The 15,637-nt window shown below is 46.0% G+C and overlaps 1 protein-coding gene across 1 annotated transcript; it reads left to right on the top strand.

The window, feature by feature from the left end:
• The first annotated feature begins 193 nt into the window (after nucleotides 1-193).
• Nucleotides 194-15,408, top strand: LOC115369690 (transmembrane protease serine 2-like). Its single transcript, XM_030066361.1, has 13 exons — nucleotides 194-208; nucleotides 406-574; nucleotides 1,338-1,430; nucleotides 2,013-2,126; nucleotides 2,760-2,860; nucleotides 3,433-3,455; nucleotides 9,055-9,165; nucleotides 9,667-9,710; nucleotides 9,892-10,054; nucleotides 10,492-10,664; nucleotides 10,830-10,922; nucleotides 13,200-13,336; nucleotides 15,152-15,408. The coding sequence occupies exons 1-13, from the start codon at nucleotides 194-196 to the stop codon at nucleotides 15,404-15,406; spliced, it is 1,491 nt and encodes a 496-aa protein (XP_029922221.1). The 3' UTR covers nucleotides 15,407-15,408.
• The last annotated feature ends 229 nt before the right edge of the window (nucleotides 15,409-15,637 follow it).

Raw genomic sequence — 15,637 nt, 5'->3', positions numbered from 1 at the left:
TCCCAGAGCACAGGAGTGTAATGAAAAAGTTGCTCTGGTGACTTAATTTGCTCATCTTGCTCAGAGAACTCATAATCCTTTAATACTGACCAGATTATTTATATGCAAGATTAATGTGTGATTTGTTATTTCAAGAAGACATCTCTCACTGCTTCCATTGGTATTGTCTTAACGCTACCACGTGTGACAGAAAATGACCACCAATCCGGTAAGCTTCAAATATTATTATTATTAAAAAAAAAAAAAAAAAAAAAAAAAATCCCATTAATAATGATTAATACTTTAATGACATCCATGCTATAAGTGAGTGAGGGAGGAGTTATTCTCTTGTTAATGAAATGAAAATTACTCAGTGGTGTTTTCTATTTTATTTAGTGGATCTTATCACTAACACTTTACCAACAGTATCTGGACGCAGGTCCTTATTTCGTCTACGAGGGGACCCTGGACGGCGAGTGGAGGCCTCGATCATTCAGCTCATCAGAGGATCAGCCTCAGTACGTTCACCACCTCACCCCAAAGCCGGAGCCGCTGCCGCCCCCAGACATGAGCCACTCCGTCCCACACCACAAAGGTGCAGCCTCCATCTGATCACTGCTGGGAAAAGACTGAAATAATTACTTTAAATTTTCAGCACCACAGACAGTGACTGATTCATAATAATGTAACTAAAACACAACATTTTTATATTTATTTTGATTTACAGATGAAGTTCAGCTTTGAAGTTTATAGTCCAGAAATCTGATCGTTTTTTGTTTTAATAGGACATTGATATAAATAACTAAATCCCTCCACACACTCCCAACTTATTATTGGTGGCTGAATTTTAGTGATGCAGCCATGAACAACTAAATTCAAGTTGGCGATTTCCTTAACGAGGGTAAAATACGTGAATTAAGAATTGACACATGATATGGATTATTTCTTGCATAGATCATATGGTACTGTATTGAATAGCTTTTTTGGGTACTAGAACTTTTTTGAGTATTTTTAAAAGTTAGTTGTTTTGCTCAAGCACATTTTTGCTGAAGTATTGTGCTTTTTTTTTTTTTTTAAATTTCCAAATTTCCAGTTAAAGTAATCGTGTTTTGTGCTCATCCTTTTATAATTTCATTAATAAAGATCTCATCTAACTAAATTATTGTTTCTCAGTAACTTTTACTCTGGGTCCGTTTCAGATGAGCTTCTTTTTACTTTTACTTAAGATTTTTACAGCAGTTCTTTTACTTCTACATACACTTCAGTAGAAATTTCTCTCCACTGCTAATTTCACACATTGAAAAATATGGGATAAAGTGACTTTATCCTTCCAACCATAATGTGTTTTGTGGTGTCAGGCATAAAGCAGAGGTGCATCAAGTTCTCTGTGGCCGCTGTCATCAGCCTCCTCCTCCTCCTGCTGGTGGCTCTAATCCTGCTTGGTTATTACTGTAAGTACAGGACTTTATTATCTGTCCTCTTATTGCTATTAAGTCTAACAAGTGATCTATGTGTTGACCAAATTTAAATGAATGGCTACTGAAGCTACTTGACAGAATCTGGAAAAACCTGAAAAACCTTTGACGACTCTTTTGCAGACTTTTGTTTCACAGCACAACAACATTCAACAAGCAGGAGTTCTGTACACACTGCACATGATTTTATAGATGAACAGATATTGGTATAATAAAATGTCTGAAAACTCTGCTTGCTGTGTGTTGTTGCATTTGTCTGTGATACATACGTAAATTGTTAAAAAATGTATTTCCATAAATCTTTCAGCGTTGTATGTCTGCTATAATGTGCATACACAGACAGTAGAGGGGATTTAGTAGGATCAATGGATCACCTCACTCACGTTCACACACTCCTACACAGATGGCTGGTTTGAGTTGTTACTTCACATGTGAATGATATAACACAGAAATAATTGAGCCTTGTGGGTTGATCAGTTTTCTTCAACACACACACACACACACCTTCATATTTTCACGCACGCCCTATCCTTTGCCTCTGTCTGTCTTGTCTCTCAGTGTCGTCCACCTGTATCCACGGGGTGGCCTGTGGTGACGGGAGCTGTGTGTGGGCGTCCCAGTGGTGTGATGGGGTGCAGGACTGTCCAGGAGGCCAGGACGAAGCTTCCTGCGGTAGGTGGCCTCACCCAGCGGTGCAGTGCAGGATAAACAGTTTACACACCTTTTCATTTGTGAAGTAGAGTTGGTGCACTTTTTTTCAGTGTCTGTTAATGGTGCACTATATGGTGCTTCCCCCTATCTAACGCTCATGGCTGCTGATCTGCAGATCTGCTTCTTCACCTACTAACACATTCTTCACTTTTTCTCATGCATTTTAAAACGGGTTAATTTCTCATCCGTGCTCTGCTGGAAGCAGACCTAGGTCAAATAAATTTGGAAATGATTAGCATTAGTAATTATTAATGTTTGTTTTATCCTGCTTGGTGGACCAGATGGTCCGAGTTTTTTCACACAAGAAAATATGACGGCTGCCAGAGTGTTTGGAAAAGAACAGGAATCAAATTAAATCAAACTAGTGCCCATTTCTGTTTGCACTTTTTTATGTAAAGCATTCAGCTTAATGTCTCTCAGATGGCTTGTGGTCTGCTACACAGAAAACGTCACCCATCTGCTTCACTAATACATTTTTTTGTTACTTGTCTATTTTATAAAACGCTAGTTGACTCGTGTCTGCACTGGCTCTCTTCCCTATGCACTTCTCACTAAAAATAAAATGTCTGTCATTTTTTTGCTTTTTCTGTTCAGTGAGGTTGTATGGTCCCAGTTTCCTCCTTCAGATCTACTGCTCAGAAAGTAAATCCTGGAGGACTGTCTGCTCTCATGGCTGGACTGAGCAGCAGGGAAAAGCAAGTTGCCATAATATTGGATACAGCAAGTGAGATGCTCAGCTGTTCTATTTCGTCCCTTCTGACCGCCAGAGGCGGTGCTTTAAGCACTGAATAGTCCCTTCGCGCATGCGCAGTTCGAGTATGTATACCAAAAAGGTCACTTGTGACACCTGGATGACCCGGAAAGGGTATAAGTTCCGGGGTCAACCGGCACATCATTTCCTGTTTTCTTCTCGCGTGCGAGTCGCAGGCAGTAGCAGCCCAGGCTAAGCGTTTTTTCTCTGAAACTATAATTTACCGTTGCTGGTAGCCCTGTGATCTTTATAGGTCGGAGCTGCGGAGCATTCGCCCTCCAAGGGCTGCAACGGAACCACATTCCTATTGGGATTGTTTGACGGTTTGTTGTGTTTCTTCACTCACAACCGGACTCGAGGTATGTTTGTTTGATTTATATTTATATCGCTACATTGTGGTGAGGCTGGCGTGTGCGCTTTGCCCCCCAGTATTGCATGCTTGCAAAAATATAAGTTTACTACCGAGTTTGCTTCGGTCGTTGTTTTGATTGTAATATCATTTGTTGGTGACGGCAGCGTTCGCGCTTTCCGCTCCCATTGTAAGTTCATTTCGTTCCATAATATAGTTTTATTATTACCTAAGAGGGAATTCGCCGAAGTCTTTTGCTTCGGGTGTCTTTTGTTTAGCATTGAACAGTTTTTGTTGGTGAAGGCAGCGTTTGCGCAGCCCGCTCCCGCTTGCTGATAATTGTTTGTTGCGCACTGTTGCGCTGTGATTAGTTTGTAACTATAACGAACGTCTTGCAGCAGTGAGGTTAGCGTCTGCGCTCACCTCCGCTGTTGCAGATTAGCTTCCCGCTGGACGCCTTGTAGCGGTGAAGGTTGTGTTCACGCCCCCGCTCCTGCTACAGGCTCACCACCAACGTAGGCGCTTGCGGCAGTGAAGGCAGCGTTTGCGCTCCCCTCTCCTGCTACGAGCCAGCTTCCTGCCGGTTGCATTACAGCGGTAAGTGCGGTGTTTTCACCCTCGCTCCAGCTGCAAGCCTGCACCTCCTAGAACCCCTCTGCTGTGCAGGTTGTGTGTTCGCATCCTTCCCTCAGCTTAGGTGGTTGGACCAGAGCTCTGATGATGGAGAATGCACATTATTGTGTTGACTGTGGGACTGCTTTGTCGGAAGATGACGGCCACGACCTATGTCCGGTGTGCCTCGGCTCAGACCACCTTCGAGAAGGACTCTCTGACAACGCCTGCATGAACTGCAGCTGTATGTCGTTTGCGTCAAGGGCTGCTAGGTTGGCTCAGGTAGACCATTCAATAGGTGGAGACGACCTCCCACCATCTGGTAAGTTGCCTCCAGCCCAGTCTACTCGTTCAAAGCGCAGGAGAGAGGTATCAACTGCAGCTGCTCCAACTGGAAAGAAAAGGAAGTCGGATAGCAGGCTTGCTGAGCAGGTACAGAAGCTTTCTGCTGAACTTGCGGAGATGAGGTCCCTTTTCCAGACTCGTCAGCCTGATGCCCCCCCAGTAGACACAGAGATGTCATTACAGACCCCACCTATGCCCTTGCTGCTTCCGGAGGAGGATGTACTTTCTCTTGCGGCCTCAGCCACTGACTTTGGTATGCAAGAGGATGAACACTCCCATGCTTCAGAACTGGGTTCCCATTCTTCAGTTCAAAGCCCGCAGAGTATGCTTGGGGAGTCGGACACCTCCATGTCCGACATACTACGCATGGCCGTGGATCGCCTACAGGTACAGATCCCACAGCCAGCCCAATCAACACCAGGGACTGCCTTCTTTAGGCGGGGCGGCACTTCCACTTCCTTCACTGTCCCTCCTTCGAGGGATTATCTCCAGGAACTGCACTCATGTTGGCGAGACACTGGAGCCTGTTCTCGTCTCACTTCTGACGGCCGGGCACTGGCAGCTATGCATGATGCGGCAGCAGTTGGCCTCGACCGGATGCCTGCTATCGAACCGACTATTGCGTCCCTCATTGTGTCTCCCGATGAGGCAATGCGGGCAGCTGCCAGATGTCCCCGACCTCAGTGCCGGGTCACAGATGACCTGATATCAAGGGCATATAATGCCGGAGCACGGGCTGGTCGCATTGGTAATTCGCTTTCCCATCTCTTGCTGGCCCTGTCTGCATCACTACAGGACGGCAGTGCTGATGTCTCCACAGCTAATTTCAGTGATGCGTCACTACAGGCGTTTGCCTTAATGTCGAGGGAACTGGGGAGGATGATGTCATTCTTGGTGCAAGCTCGCAGGCAAGTGTGGCTTGCGCAGGCACCCTTGACGGAGGCATGCAGGAGGGCCCTCCGTGATGTTCCAGTGGAGCCCGGGGAGATGTTTGGCTCAGCCGCTCAGGAGGTGCTGGAGCGCACACTGAAGGCTCGGCAGACCAGGGAAGAGTTCTCAACCCTGGTTAGAAGCATGCCTCCCCCCAACAGACCCAGCAGGTCCAGGGCCCCCATGTCCCGACCCTCGACCTCTTCCCGGGTTCGCTTACCGCCACCGACTGACTCAAGTCTGCGCCGTAGTCCTCGTCGTCCCACTCAGAGGCCAGCCAGGGACTCTCGCACCACGGCCCGTTGGCCCTCTGCACGACGTGGGGCTCAGGACCCTGGTCGGCGCCCCCCCACGGCCCCTAGAGGTCAGGGGGGCAGTAAATGAGGCATCGGGGCCGGCTGTCGGATATTTCTCCCATCAGCAGCTCGGTTACTGGGCTGCTCACGCTTCGGACCCCTGGGTGATTGCCACCTTAACCCACGGGTACAAGCTTCAATTCCGACGCCGGCCCCCTCCCTCCAGCCGGGTGACAATGACCACCATCAGCGACCCGGCAAAAGCTCAAGCGCTGGACCAGGAGTTGTCCGCCCTCCTGGCCAAGGGCGCGATCGAGGCCGTAGACCCTCTGCAACAGCCCGGAGGATTCTACTCAACGTACTTCCTCGTTACAAAGAAGACTGGCGGATTCCGTCCGATTCTGGACTTAAGAGGGCTCAACAAATATATGAAGGTAATAAAATTTCATATGCTGACCACAGCACATGTGTTACAAACTGTCACCCAAGGAGAATGGTTTACATCTGTGGACCTGAAAGATGCTTACTTTCACATCCCCATCGCTCCTCACCACAGGAAATTCCTACGGTTTGCCTATCGAGGCCGTCACTGGCAGTTCAGGGTCCTCCCTTTCGGACTCTCCCTCTCCCCGAGGGTGTTCACCAGGTGCATGGCAGCGGCCCTGGCACCCCTGCAGTCTCAAGGGGTAAAGGTTCTGCCATACTTGGACGACTGGCTGGTTTGTGCTCCATCCAGAACTCAAGTGGTTCAGGACACGGATCACCTTCTCTTTCATATTTCCCAACTAGGCCTGAAAGTGAACACAGAAAAGAGTTGCCTGGAGCCCTCTCAGTCTACGGTCTTCATCGGTGTGGCATTAAACACACTGACCATGAAGGCTTGCCCGTCCCCTCAACGTGTGGACGACATTCTTCACCTGCTCTCTCTGTTTCGCAGAGGCAGATCATTGCCCCTTGTCATGTTCCAGCGCCTCTTGGGCAAACTAACGTCAGTATCAGCCGTTGTTCCGTTGGGCTTACTGTCGCTACGCCCTCTGCAGAAATGGCTGAACAGCTTCCACCTGGACATAAGGCGACACAGACACAGAAAAATCAGGGTGTCTCGGCAGTGCATCCTTGCCTTAGCTCCATGGAGGGACAGGGCCTATCTGTCCAAGGGTGTTCCCATGGGCTCTATTCCCTCTCGGCGAGAGGTTGTTGCCACAGATGCCTGCCCCTTAGGATGGGGTGCGGTGTGGAAAGGCCGAATAGCTCGAGGTCAGTGGCCCGTACGAGATCAAGCCAGACATATCAACGTGCTAGAGCTGCGAGCAGTACATCTGGGCTTGAAGCACTTTCTGCCGTATCTGAGAGGACGACATGTACTCATACGGTCGGACAACACCACCGCAGTTTATCATATAAATCACCAGGGCGGCACCAAGTCTGCACAGCTACTGCAGGTGTCACAGGAGCTCCTGACATGGGCAGCCCCCCGACTGACCAGTCTGCGGGCAGTATATGTCCCAGGGGAGCAAAACCAGTTGGCGGATTTCCTGTCACGTCACAAGCCTCCACCTGGAGAGTGGCGCCTTCATCCAGAGGTGGTACGCACTATCTGGGGTCTCTTCGGCAGAGCAGAAGTGGATGTCTTCGCCTCAGAAGCGACGACCCACTGTCCCCTCTGGTTTTCTCTGATGGAGACAACCAGCCCTCTTGGCCAGGACGCACTGGCTCACCCCTGGCCAAAGACCCTGTTATATGCATTCCCCCCGCTTCCTCTGATTTGGCCGACACTTCAGAGGGTCCTTCAGGATGGTCACAGACTCTTACTGGTGGCCCCTTTCTGGCCAGCAAGGACATGGTTCCCTCTCATTCACAGACTGTGCTGCGGTACACCCTGGCGCCTCCCCTACAGGAAAGACCTGCTGTCTCAATTGGGGGGGCAGATTTGGCATCCCAATCCTCAGAACCTCCAGCTGTGGGTATGGCCGCTGGAGGGCCCGAGTCGTTGCTGAGCGGCTGTCCCGATGCTGTTCGGGAAACCATCTTGAATGCCAGGGCATCATCCACCCGTCTGCAGTATGACAATAGGTGGAAGCTATTCAGTAACTGGTGCGCAGGTCGGAAGGCGGACCCAGTTCATTGCTCAATACCGACGGTCCTGGAGTTCCTGCAGTCTCTCTTGGACAAGGGCAGGTCTCCTTCAACTCTTAAGGTGTATGTAGCTGCTATTTCGTGTCATCATGCCAGAGTGGACAATAATACTGTGGGGGGTCACAGTCTGGTGTCCCTTTTTCTGAAGGGGGCCTGGAGGCTGCATCCCCCAATATCCCCGAGAGTTCCGGCATGGGACCTCTCCCTGGTGCTCCATGCCTTATGCCAGCCCCCGTTTGAGCCTCTGGCTCAAGCGGAGTTGAAATGGGTGGCTTACAAGACTGCTTTCTTGCTGGCCATCACGTCAGCAAAGCGCGTTGGTGAGCTGCACGCTCTATCGGTAAGTGCTTCGTGTTTACGATGGAACCATGATGATTCGAGTGTCACTCTTTGGCCAAATATGGCATTTCTCCCAAAGGTGCTGTCTCGGTCATATTTGAATCAGCCTATAAGGCTCACGCGGTTCAACCCCCCAGTAGTGGATGGAGGGGACGAACCGGAACTGTTGTGCCCGGTACGGGCACTCAAAACCTACATTGCTGCTACTGCAAGTGTTCGTCAGTCCGAACAACTCTTTATTTGTCATGGTGGGCCTCAGAAGGGTTCTGCTCTCTCTAAGCAGCGTCTCTCCCATTGGGTCGTGGATGTCATCACTCACGCTTACATGTTGGCTAATCGCTCTCTGCCACCTGCTGTGAAGTGTCATTCAACGAGGAGCATATCCACATCATGGGCGGCCCTGAGAGGGGTACCTCTAGGGACCATCTGTGCAGCTGCCTCATGGTCATCACCAAGCACATTCTGCAGGTTCTACAGGGTGAACGTGGCCACTCCTCCTCCATTAGGAGTTGTTCTCCAGCCAGAACCCTCAGGTTCTGCGCAGTGAGGTATTCTTTTTCGATTATGGTCCCGGTCCTCGACCTTGTTTCTGTACAGGGTATTGCGGCTATTACCCCATCCACTGGGTGTAGCCTTCCTACTGGAGTCCTTGATTCTGCTCAATGAGTTTGTAGTCAGGATTCCTCGTGACACTTTTGGTATAAGTCATTCAGTGCTTAAAGCACCGCCTCTGGCGGTCAGAAGGGACGAAATAGAACGATGAGTTACGAATGTAACTACGGTTCTATGAGTCCCGAATGACCGCCAGAGCGCTCAGTCACTCAGAATCCTCGTGATCACGCGAGAAGTTTCTGTAGGAAATGATGTGCCGGTTGACCCCGGAACTTATACCCTTTCCGGGTCATCCAGGTGTCACAAGTGACCTTTTTGGTATACATACTCGAACTGCGCATGCGCGAAGGGACTATTCAGTGCTTAAAGCACCGCCTCTGGCGGTCATTCGGGACTCATAGAACCGTAGTTACATTCGTAACTCATCGTTTTATTTGATTATAGTTTATAGTTTTGTTTGATGTGTGAAGGATTTAATAAGCTGGATTCAATGTTATTTGGCTCTGTTTAACTTGACAGGGGCACATATTTTAAATCTGACCAGCAGAAGACTGAATCTAGAGATGGATTTCTAAAAGTGAAGCCTGGGTCCGGCCCTGACACGCCCATCCTGAAGCAGCTGGTCCGCAGGTTGGTCGGCTTGCGCCTTTCCTAACAACAAAGAACTGGTTCAGTTCTGAGTGTGCAATGGGTGTGTATTATTCAACAAGGAAAGATGAAGATGACTACCAAGTAACTTCCAAGAAATTTCCTCTTACTCGTGCATACATCTGCAAATAAAAACATTTGCATGGGCAGCAGCTGTGCTTCCCCCATCACATCCTGCTCATTTCTCCAGGACAGAATCAGAACACAGGCTAAGGGACCAGCACGATTCAGAGATTATTCTTCTCAATCTGATCCCTTTTAGGCTCAGATTATGAAGATTAATTATTCCAACAGGTATGAGGGATCTGGCTCTGTGCTGCAGGTGACAGCAGGCAGAACTCTTTGGTGGAAAAGGCTTATCTGAGGACCCAGTGTGCTCATGTGGTCATTGTACCCTTTTATCAGCCAAACACACAAAAACCAAACACATTAATACTGACTGAGCATGGATTTCACCCCATATGTCTGTTTTGTCATCCCCAGTGACTCCTGTCCAAACAACAGCGTGGTAACCCTGCGTTGCATCGGTATGTCATTATGCTCAAAACCTCTGAAAAATGATAATTACATATGTAAATACATCAGATTCTGCTAAATGTCATATTATTACACTCACTGGATAAAGGATAATAAAGGTTGCACTAACATGGCAGGGCTAATCTTTAGTCTTGCGGTGTGCATCCACACTAACAACAGTGTTGTCCTCAGACTGTGGGAGTTTGGTGAACTCCAGCAGGGCCCTTGGCGTCCAGCCGGCCTCCCTCGAGACCAGTCCATGGCAGGTCAGTCTCCAGGTTGAGGGCTCCCACCGCTGTGGAGGCGCTATCATCACCCCCTACTGGATAGTCACAGCAGCACACTGTGTGGCTGGGTGAGTCGCAGTCAGGTGGTGGCAGCCTCATGTACCGAAAGATTCAAATCCTCAGATGGAATGAAATCCTCCTAATAACTACTATTGCAGTGCGCTTGAGCAAGGCATTTAGTTGCTCCAGTTTGCTGCAGTGGCCAGCAGCAGAAGACAGAGGTAGCACTGGACAGTTTCCATGCATGAGTGTGTGTGATTATGTGATTATGAAACAAGTCAGTGCAGGAGAGGAGAAACAGAAACGCTTCCTTTGATAAATAAAATTAGACTCCTTGGTAACTGCTCCACTTTGACCTTGTTACATTACAATTCATCTTCTCAGATATCAGAAAACTGGGCCCAAGTGTCTCAAGTGACAACAGCTTTTAATGATCAGAGCGCCACAAATCCACTCTGAATATATGTTCTGTAAGCCTGTAAGCTTTTCTGTCGCTGCCTTCCAGGGACTCCAACCCCGAGGACTGGACTGTGTATGCTGGGATTATGGATTCATTAGGCACTCTCTTCAACCCTGCTCGCTCTGTGAGCCGCATTGTGGTCCACAAGGACTACAGCAGCCTCACTTTGAGAAACGACATTGCTCTGATGAAGCTCTCCAACCCTTTGGATTTTACCGGTGTGTGCCACCTTATGAATAAATGAATAAAATAAAATAAAACATTGCATGTCATATAAGAAAAGTGACATAGATCAAAATTACAATCAGAAAATGGACCAAGTTTACAGATAATCCCAATGTACAATTTGTGCATTTTTTTAATGTGTTTGTTTGTTTGTGTAGCATCTGGAAATATAGCACCTGTGTGCCTCCCAAATGTTGAGCTGAACATCAGTGTACCTCAGAGGTGCTGGACATCAGGATTTCAAATCATAGGTAATGGAGGTATATTATATTTCATAGGACACTGACATACTATGGAGGACTAAAAGGGACAGAATGAAATAAATAAATACATCTTTAAATAAATACTTAAAAGTGTCATTAATTAATTAAAATGGGAATTAAATAAATAAATGTGTCATTAAATAAATAAATATGTCATTAAATAAATAAATGTGTCATTAAATAAATAAATGTGTCATTAAATGTGTCATTAATTCATTAAAATACCAGTTCATTTAATGTAAAAACATATATATAATTATTTCATTATTTATTTAATTATTTCATGGACCGGTGTTGCAGTGCTTCATGAATTAATTTTATCTGTCAAAGTCACCCATCAAAGTCAGTGGGCGGGACTAACGTGAATCTAGCCCAATCGATTGCTTAGGTCTGAAGCCTGGAAGTCTGCCGGAGCCGGGGGAGTTTTGCTGAGAGCCTCTCCAGTTAAAGTTACTGCTTCTCTGAGTAGTTCTGGGCAACTTCTCGACATTTTGTGGCTGCACCTATCTAGCACGCATCGCGCACCGCAGTAACATTTGCTCCTGCAAATCCCCCATTTGCTTGAACCGAGTAAAGGTTGCGCCACCAAGTGTGTCAGAGTATCAAATCAAATCAAATCAAATCAAGCTTTATTGTCATTAAGCTACACATACAGTAGTAGTGCACACAAAATGAGATAGAGTTTTTCACTTAGGATCCTCGACTGATGGTAAAGTCAGCAGTTTAAAGTCTAACAGCTTTCTGGAGGAAGCTGTTGCTCATTCTAGCGGTTTTGCTTTTCACCGTTTGCCTGATGGAAGCAGCTCAAAGTATTTGTGGAGCGGGTGAGAAGGGTCTCTGGCAATGTTCAGTGCTCTACTCCTGCAGGGATGGGATGTTTCCATGGAGCCATGTCTCCGCAAAAGCAAGCACACAGCAGTCTCTCTCCTGCGGGTGTCTCTTAGCAAGCGTAGCTCGTCCAGCTTGTTGTCGAGGGAGCGAACATTAGAGAGCAAGAGCCACGGTCCTGCTGGTCTGGAGGAGTTAGCCTATAGCCTGTAGCCTTTAGCCTTTAGCCTGTAGCCTTTAGCCTGTAGCCTGTAGCCTGTAGCCCGTAGCCTGTAGCCTGTAGCCTGTAGCCTGTAGCCTAGCGTGGATCCCGGCTCTCTTCCCCCTCCTTTGTTTACGTTCGCACCGCTTGCGCTCCCTCCTCTCCCTGGTGACAGCCGGTGTAGACGCAGGTAAAATCCCGTGCTGGCGTAGTGTGTCCACATCAAAGCAGAGTGCCTCAGTTCTTGCAGCATGCTTTACCTGATGTTTAGTAAAGTCTCTCGGCTGTAGGTTATGCAACCTGAGCGTCTGGGTTAAGCAAAACAGTTAAAAACTTTCACTCTAGAATATGTTTACTTGCTCTGCATCAATCGATTATCTGAAGTTGATCTGTCTTGGCTTGCTGTGCCGGGTAACCAATCAGGTGTTAGGATCCGCCCACTGACTTTGATGGGTGACTTTGACAGATAAAATTAATTCATGAAGCACTGCAACACCGGTCCATGAAATAATTAAATAAATAATGAAATAATTATATATATGTTTTTACATTAAATGAACTGGTATTTTAATGAATTAATGACACATTTAATGACACATTTATTTATTTAATGACATATTTATTTATTTAATGACACATTTATTTATTTAATTCCCATTTTAATTAATTAATGACACTTTTAAGTATTTATTTAAAGATGTATTTATTTATTTCATTCTGTCCCTTTTAGTCCTCCATAACATACAAGCATGTCTAGTATTTACATAATGTTATTATTGAGATTACTGCACTGACCCAAGTCAGAGCTCGGTTCTTTAATACATGTTGTACTTTCATACAGTCTGTTGCTCTTAAGCAGACAGGTGTTTGTTTTCTGTTGTGCTCTGTGTGCATTTTTTTTTTTTACACTTTTACACTTCACTATTTACATTTTCGTCATTTTTTGAATAACATTTTATCATCACTGGAAATGCATAAATAACATATAATATTAAACAAATAAAATACAAGACACCAGACAAAGACAGGAATTGTTTCATTGGACATGGGAGTTTCAGCCAGAGATTTCAAACTGCAAAACGTTACAGTGGGAACACGCTTTTACATTTTGTGAAATTAATGTGATCAAATGCTAACGTTACTTGTCACCAACTGGAGGAGTTTGTGCCAATTTTTCCTCTTGTTAATGTTGACAGGATTGAAAACGTTCTCAGTGTTGTGTCTCTCCTTCCCAGACTCTGGTTCTCTGCACTTGAAGGAGGCCGAGGTCTCCCTGGTAGACCGTGCTGACTGTAACACTTCCTATAACGGCAGGATAACAGAGGACATGCTGTGTGCCGGGGCCACGGAGGCAGGCGTGGATGTGTGTCATGTAAGACAAACCTGACCAAGTGCACACCTAAACACTGATGTTTTCCCCTGGATCTTTACTTAGATGTGTGAAAAGGCCTCTTCAGTCAGATTTAAGCCATTTATCATTGAAAGTCTCCACTAAAACCAATACAAATGAACACTCCTTAAAGGAATAAGTAGGATATTATGAATACACACTATATGGACAAAAGTATTGGGACACACCTCTTAATCACTGAAGTCAGGTGTTTCATTCAGTCCCAAAACTGTGCACTGGGAGCTTCTTGGCATGGGTTTCCATGGCCGAGCAGCCGCATACAAGCCTTACATCACCAAACACGATGCCAAGCGTCGGATGGAGCGATGTAAAGTACGCCGCCACTGGACTCTGGAGTGGTGGAAACATGTTCTGTGGAGTGACTTGTTTACACAATGTATGTTATTATTTGAAATGACAGACTGACAGAACTAGGCTAACGACTCCCATAGACGCCAAGTCTTTATGCTAAGCTAACATAAACTGCTACCGATAAGAACCGAACCACCGGATGTACAGAGGTGAAAATGGTATCGACTTGCTTGTCTGGCTAAGTCAGAAGAAGGTTATATTTCCCAAATCGTTGGATTATTCCATTAACAAAGCAAATTAAGCTATTTTTTAAAGAGTGTTAGCTGGGGGGAAGTCCACCTCAGTGGCAGAAGGCTAACAGTTAGCATTTGGAGCATCCATCCAGTGTGCAGCAGTATCCTCTTAGGTGTTTCATAAGACACCTAGGAGGTACATGAATAATGGACAATTTTCAAAATGGGTGGACTATCCCTTTAAGGCCAGCTGCAGCTTTTTGAATGATTACTCCCATATGCACGTGTATACCAAAACTTCCTAGCATGATGATGAAGTACCAGATGTCTACAGTGCGTTTACCACATCAATCCACTGTATTTTAAGGGATGATGTTGTGAGAAACTTTTAGCATCAGTAGTCAGTTAACACTACGCTTCAATACAGACTCAGCTGAAACGATCATTCTCACAAAATAGGACATCTCAGTGTTTACATAAGCACTATCAAACAGCCTTTATAGTAATGGGCACTTTTCTCGTACAATTCAGCTTTTCTTGTACGGCCAGAGCAGCGACATCAAAACCATTGCTGCTCTTTAAAGAAGCCAGAGCAGTTTCATGCTTTTACGTAACATGCTCTCAGGCTCAGTCAAACAAAATTCGCACTATGTAATGTATGCTGCCATGGCTCATAATAAAGGGTTTTATGACTAACAGCGAAATATTCAAATTGGTCATGCCTCCTGCAATGAATGCAAAAGGGCAGTCAAGTAGCAGCTGATCTAATCCTATATGTATAATATTTTAATCTGTGTCTGTGTGTGGGCTTTACATATGTTAGGGTTCACGGTCCATGGATATCAATGAGAGTGTGTGGATTTGAGAAAAATGAAACAAAGGCCTTAAAAGTTGTTTTTTTTTTTGTTTGTTTTTTCAAACCAAATGGCCTTGATTTTTTTTTTTTTTTTTTTTTTTTTTTACATAACTTACAAATTCAGCCTCACCGTCCTAATATCAGCACTTCAGATCTTGGAGAAAACTATGATGGACATTTGCACTGACATAGAAATGTTAGTAATTTATGAGCTTTCTATGACTACTAACACCCCAAAGCATGCCATTTTTAAATCTTTGAATTTCTCCAAACAAGACATTGAAAATTCCAAGAATTTGACATCTGAGTGTGGTAAGATTTCTATGGATGTGCATCTACTAGTGTGTGCAGTTCACTATTCTCTACATAGAGTGTGTTCCTGTAACTCATTTTCAGGGTGACAGCGGCGGCCCTCTGGTGTCCCAGAAGGCCGGTGTATGGTGGCTGATAGGGGACAGTAGCTGGGGAGACCAGTGCACCGTGCGCAACAAACCAGGCGTCTATGGCAACGTCACCTATTTCCTGAGTTGGATCTACCGTCACATGAGGGTAGGAGTGAACAGCTGCTACATTATTCTAAAAACTTGTATAACTCCATTTGCTTCTACAGTAGCATTACATTTCTATGTGACAATAAAAGATGCATCCTGACTGTACCCTGCTGGTGGAGCAAGCCACATATCAAACATAACTGGACCAAAGAAGGACTGCAAATGTGGAGGTCGTTCGACAAAATCTAATTCCAGTCCATACTGAGTGTGTCCAAGACTTCCAGGTCAAATAGTCCTTCCAAAGTAAATCTTAGCATATGACCTACTTGGAGAACAAGATGTGCAGAGTGCCAGGAAATAAAAAGGTCACTCCTCTACAGCTCCCAAGCGG

The sequence above is a fragment of the Myripristis murdjan genome, chromosome 13, assembly GCF_902150065.1.
Source record: "Myripristis murdjan chromosome 13, fMyrMur1.1, whole genome shotgun sequence".
Lineage (NCBI taxonomy): Eukaryota > Metazoa > Chordata > Actinopteri > Holocentriformes > Holocentridae > Myripristis > Myripristis murdjan.
The sequence above is the reverse complement of the archived record's forward strand: the minus strand, read 5'-3'. Positions and strand labels throughout refer to the sequence as shown.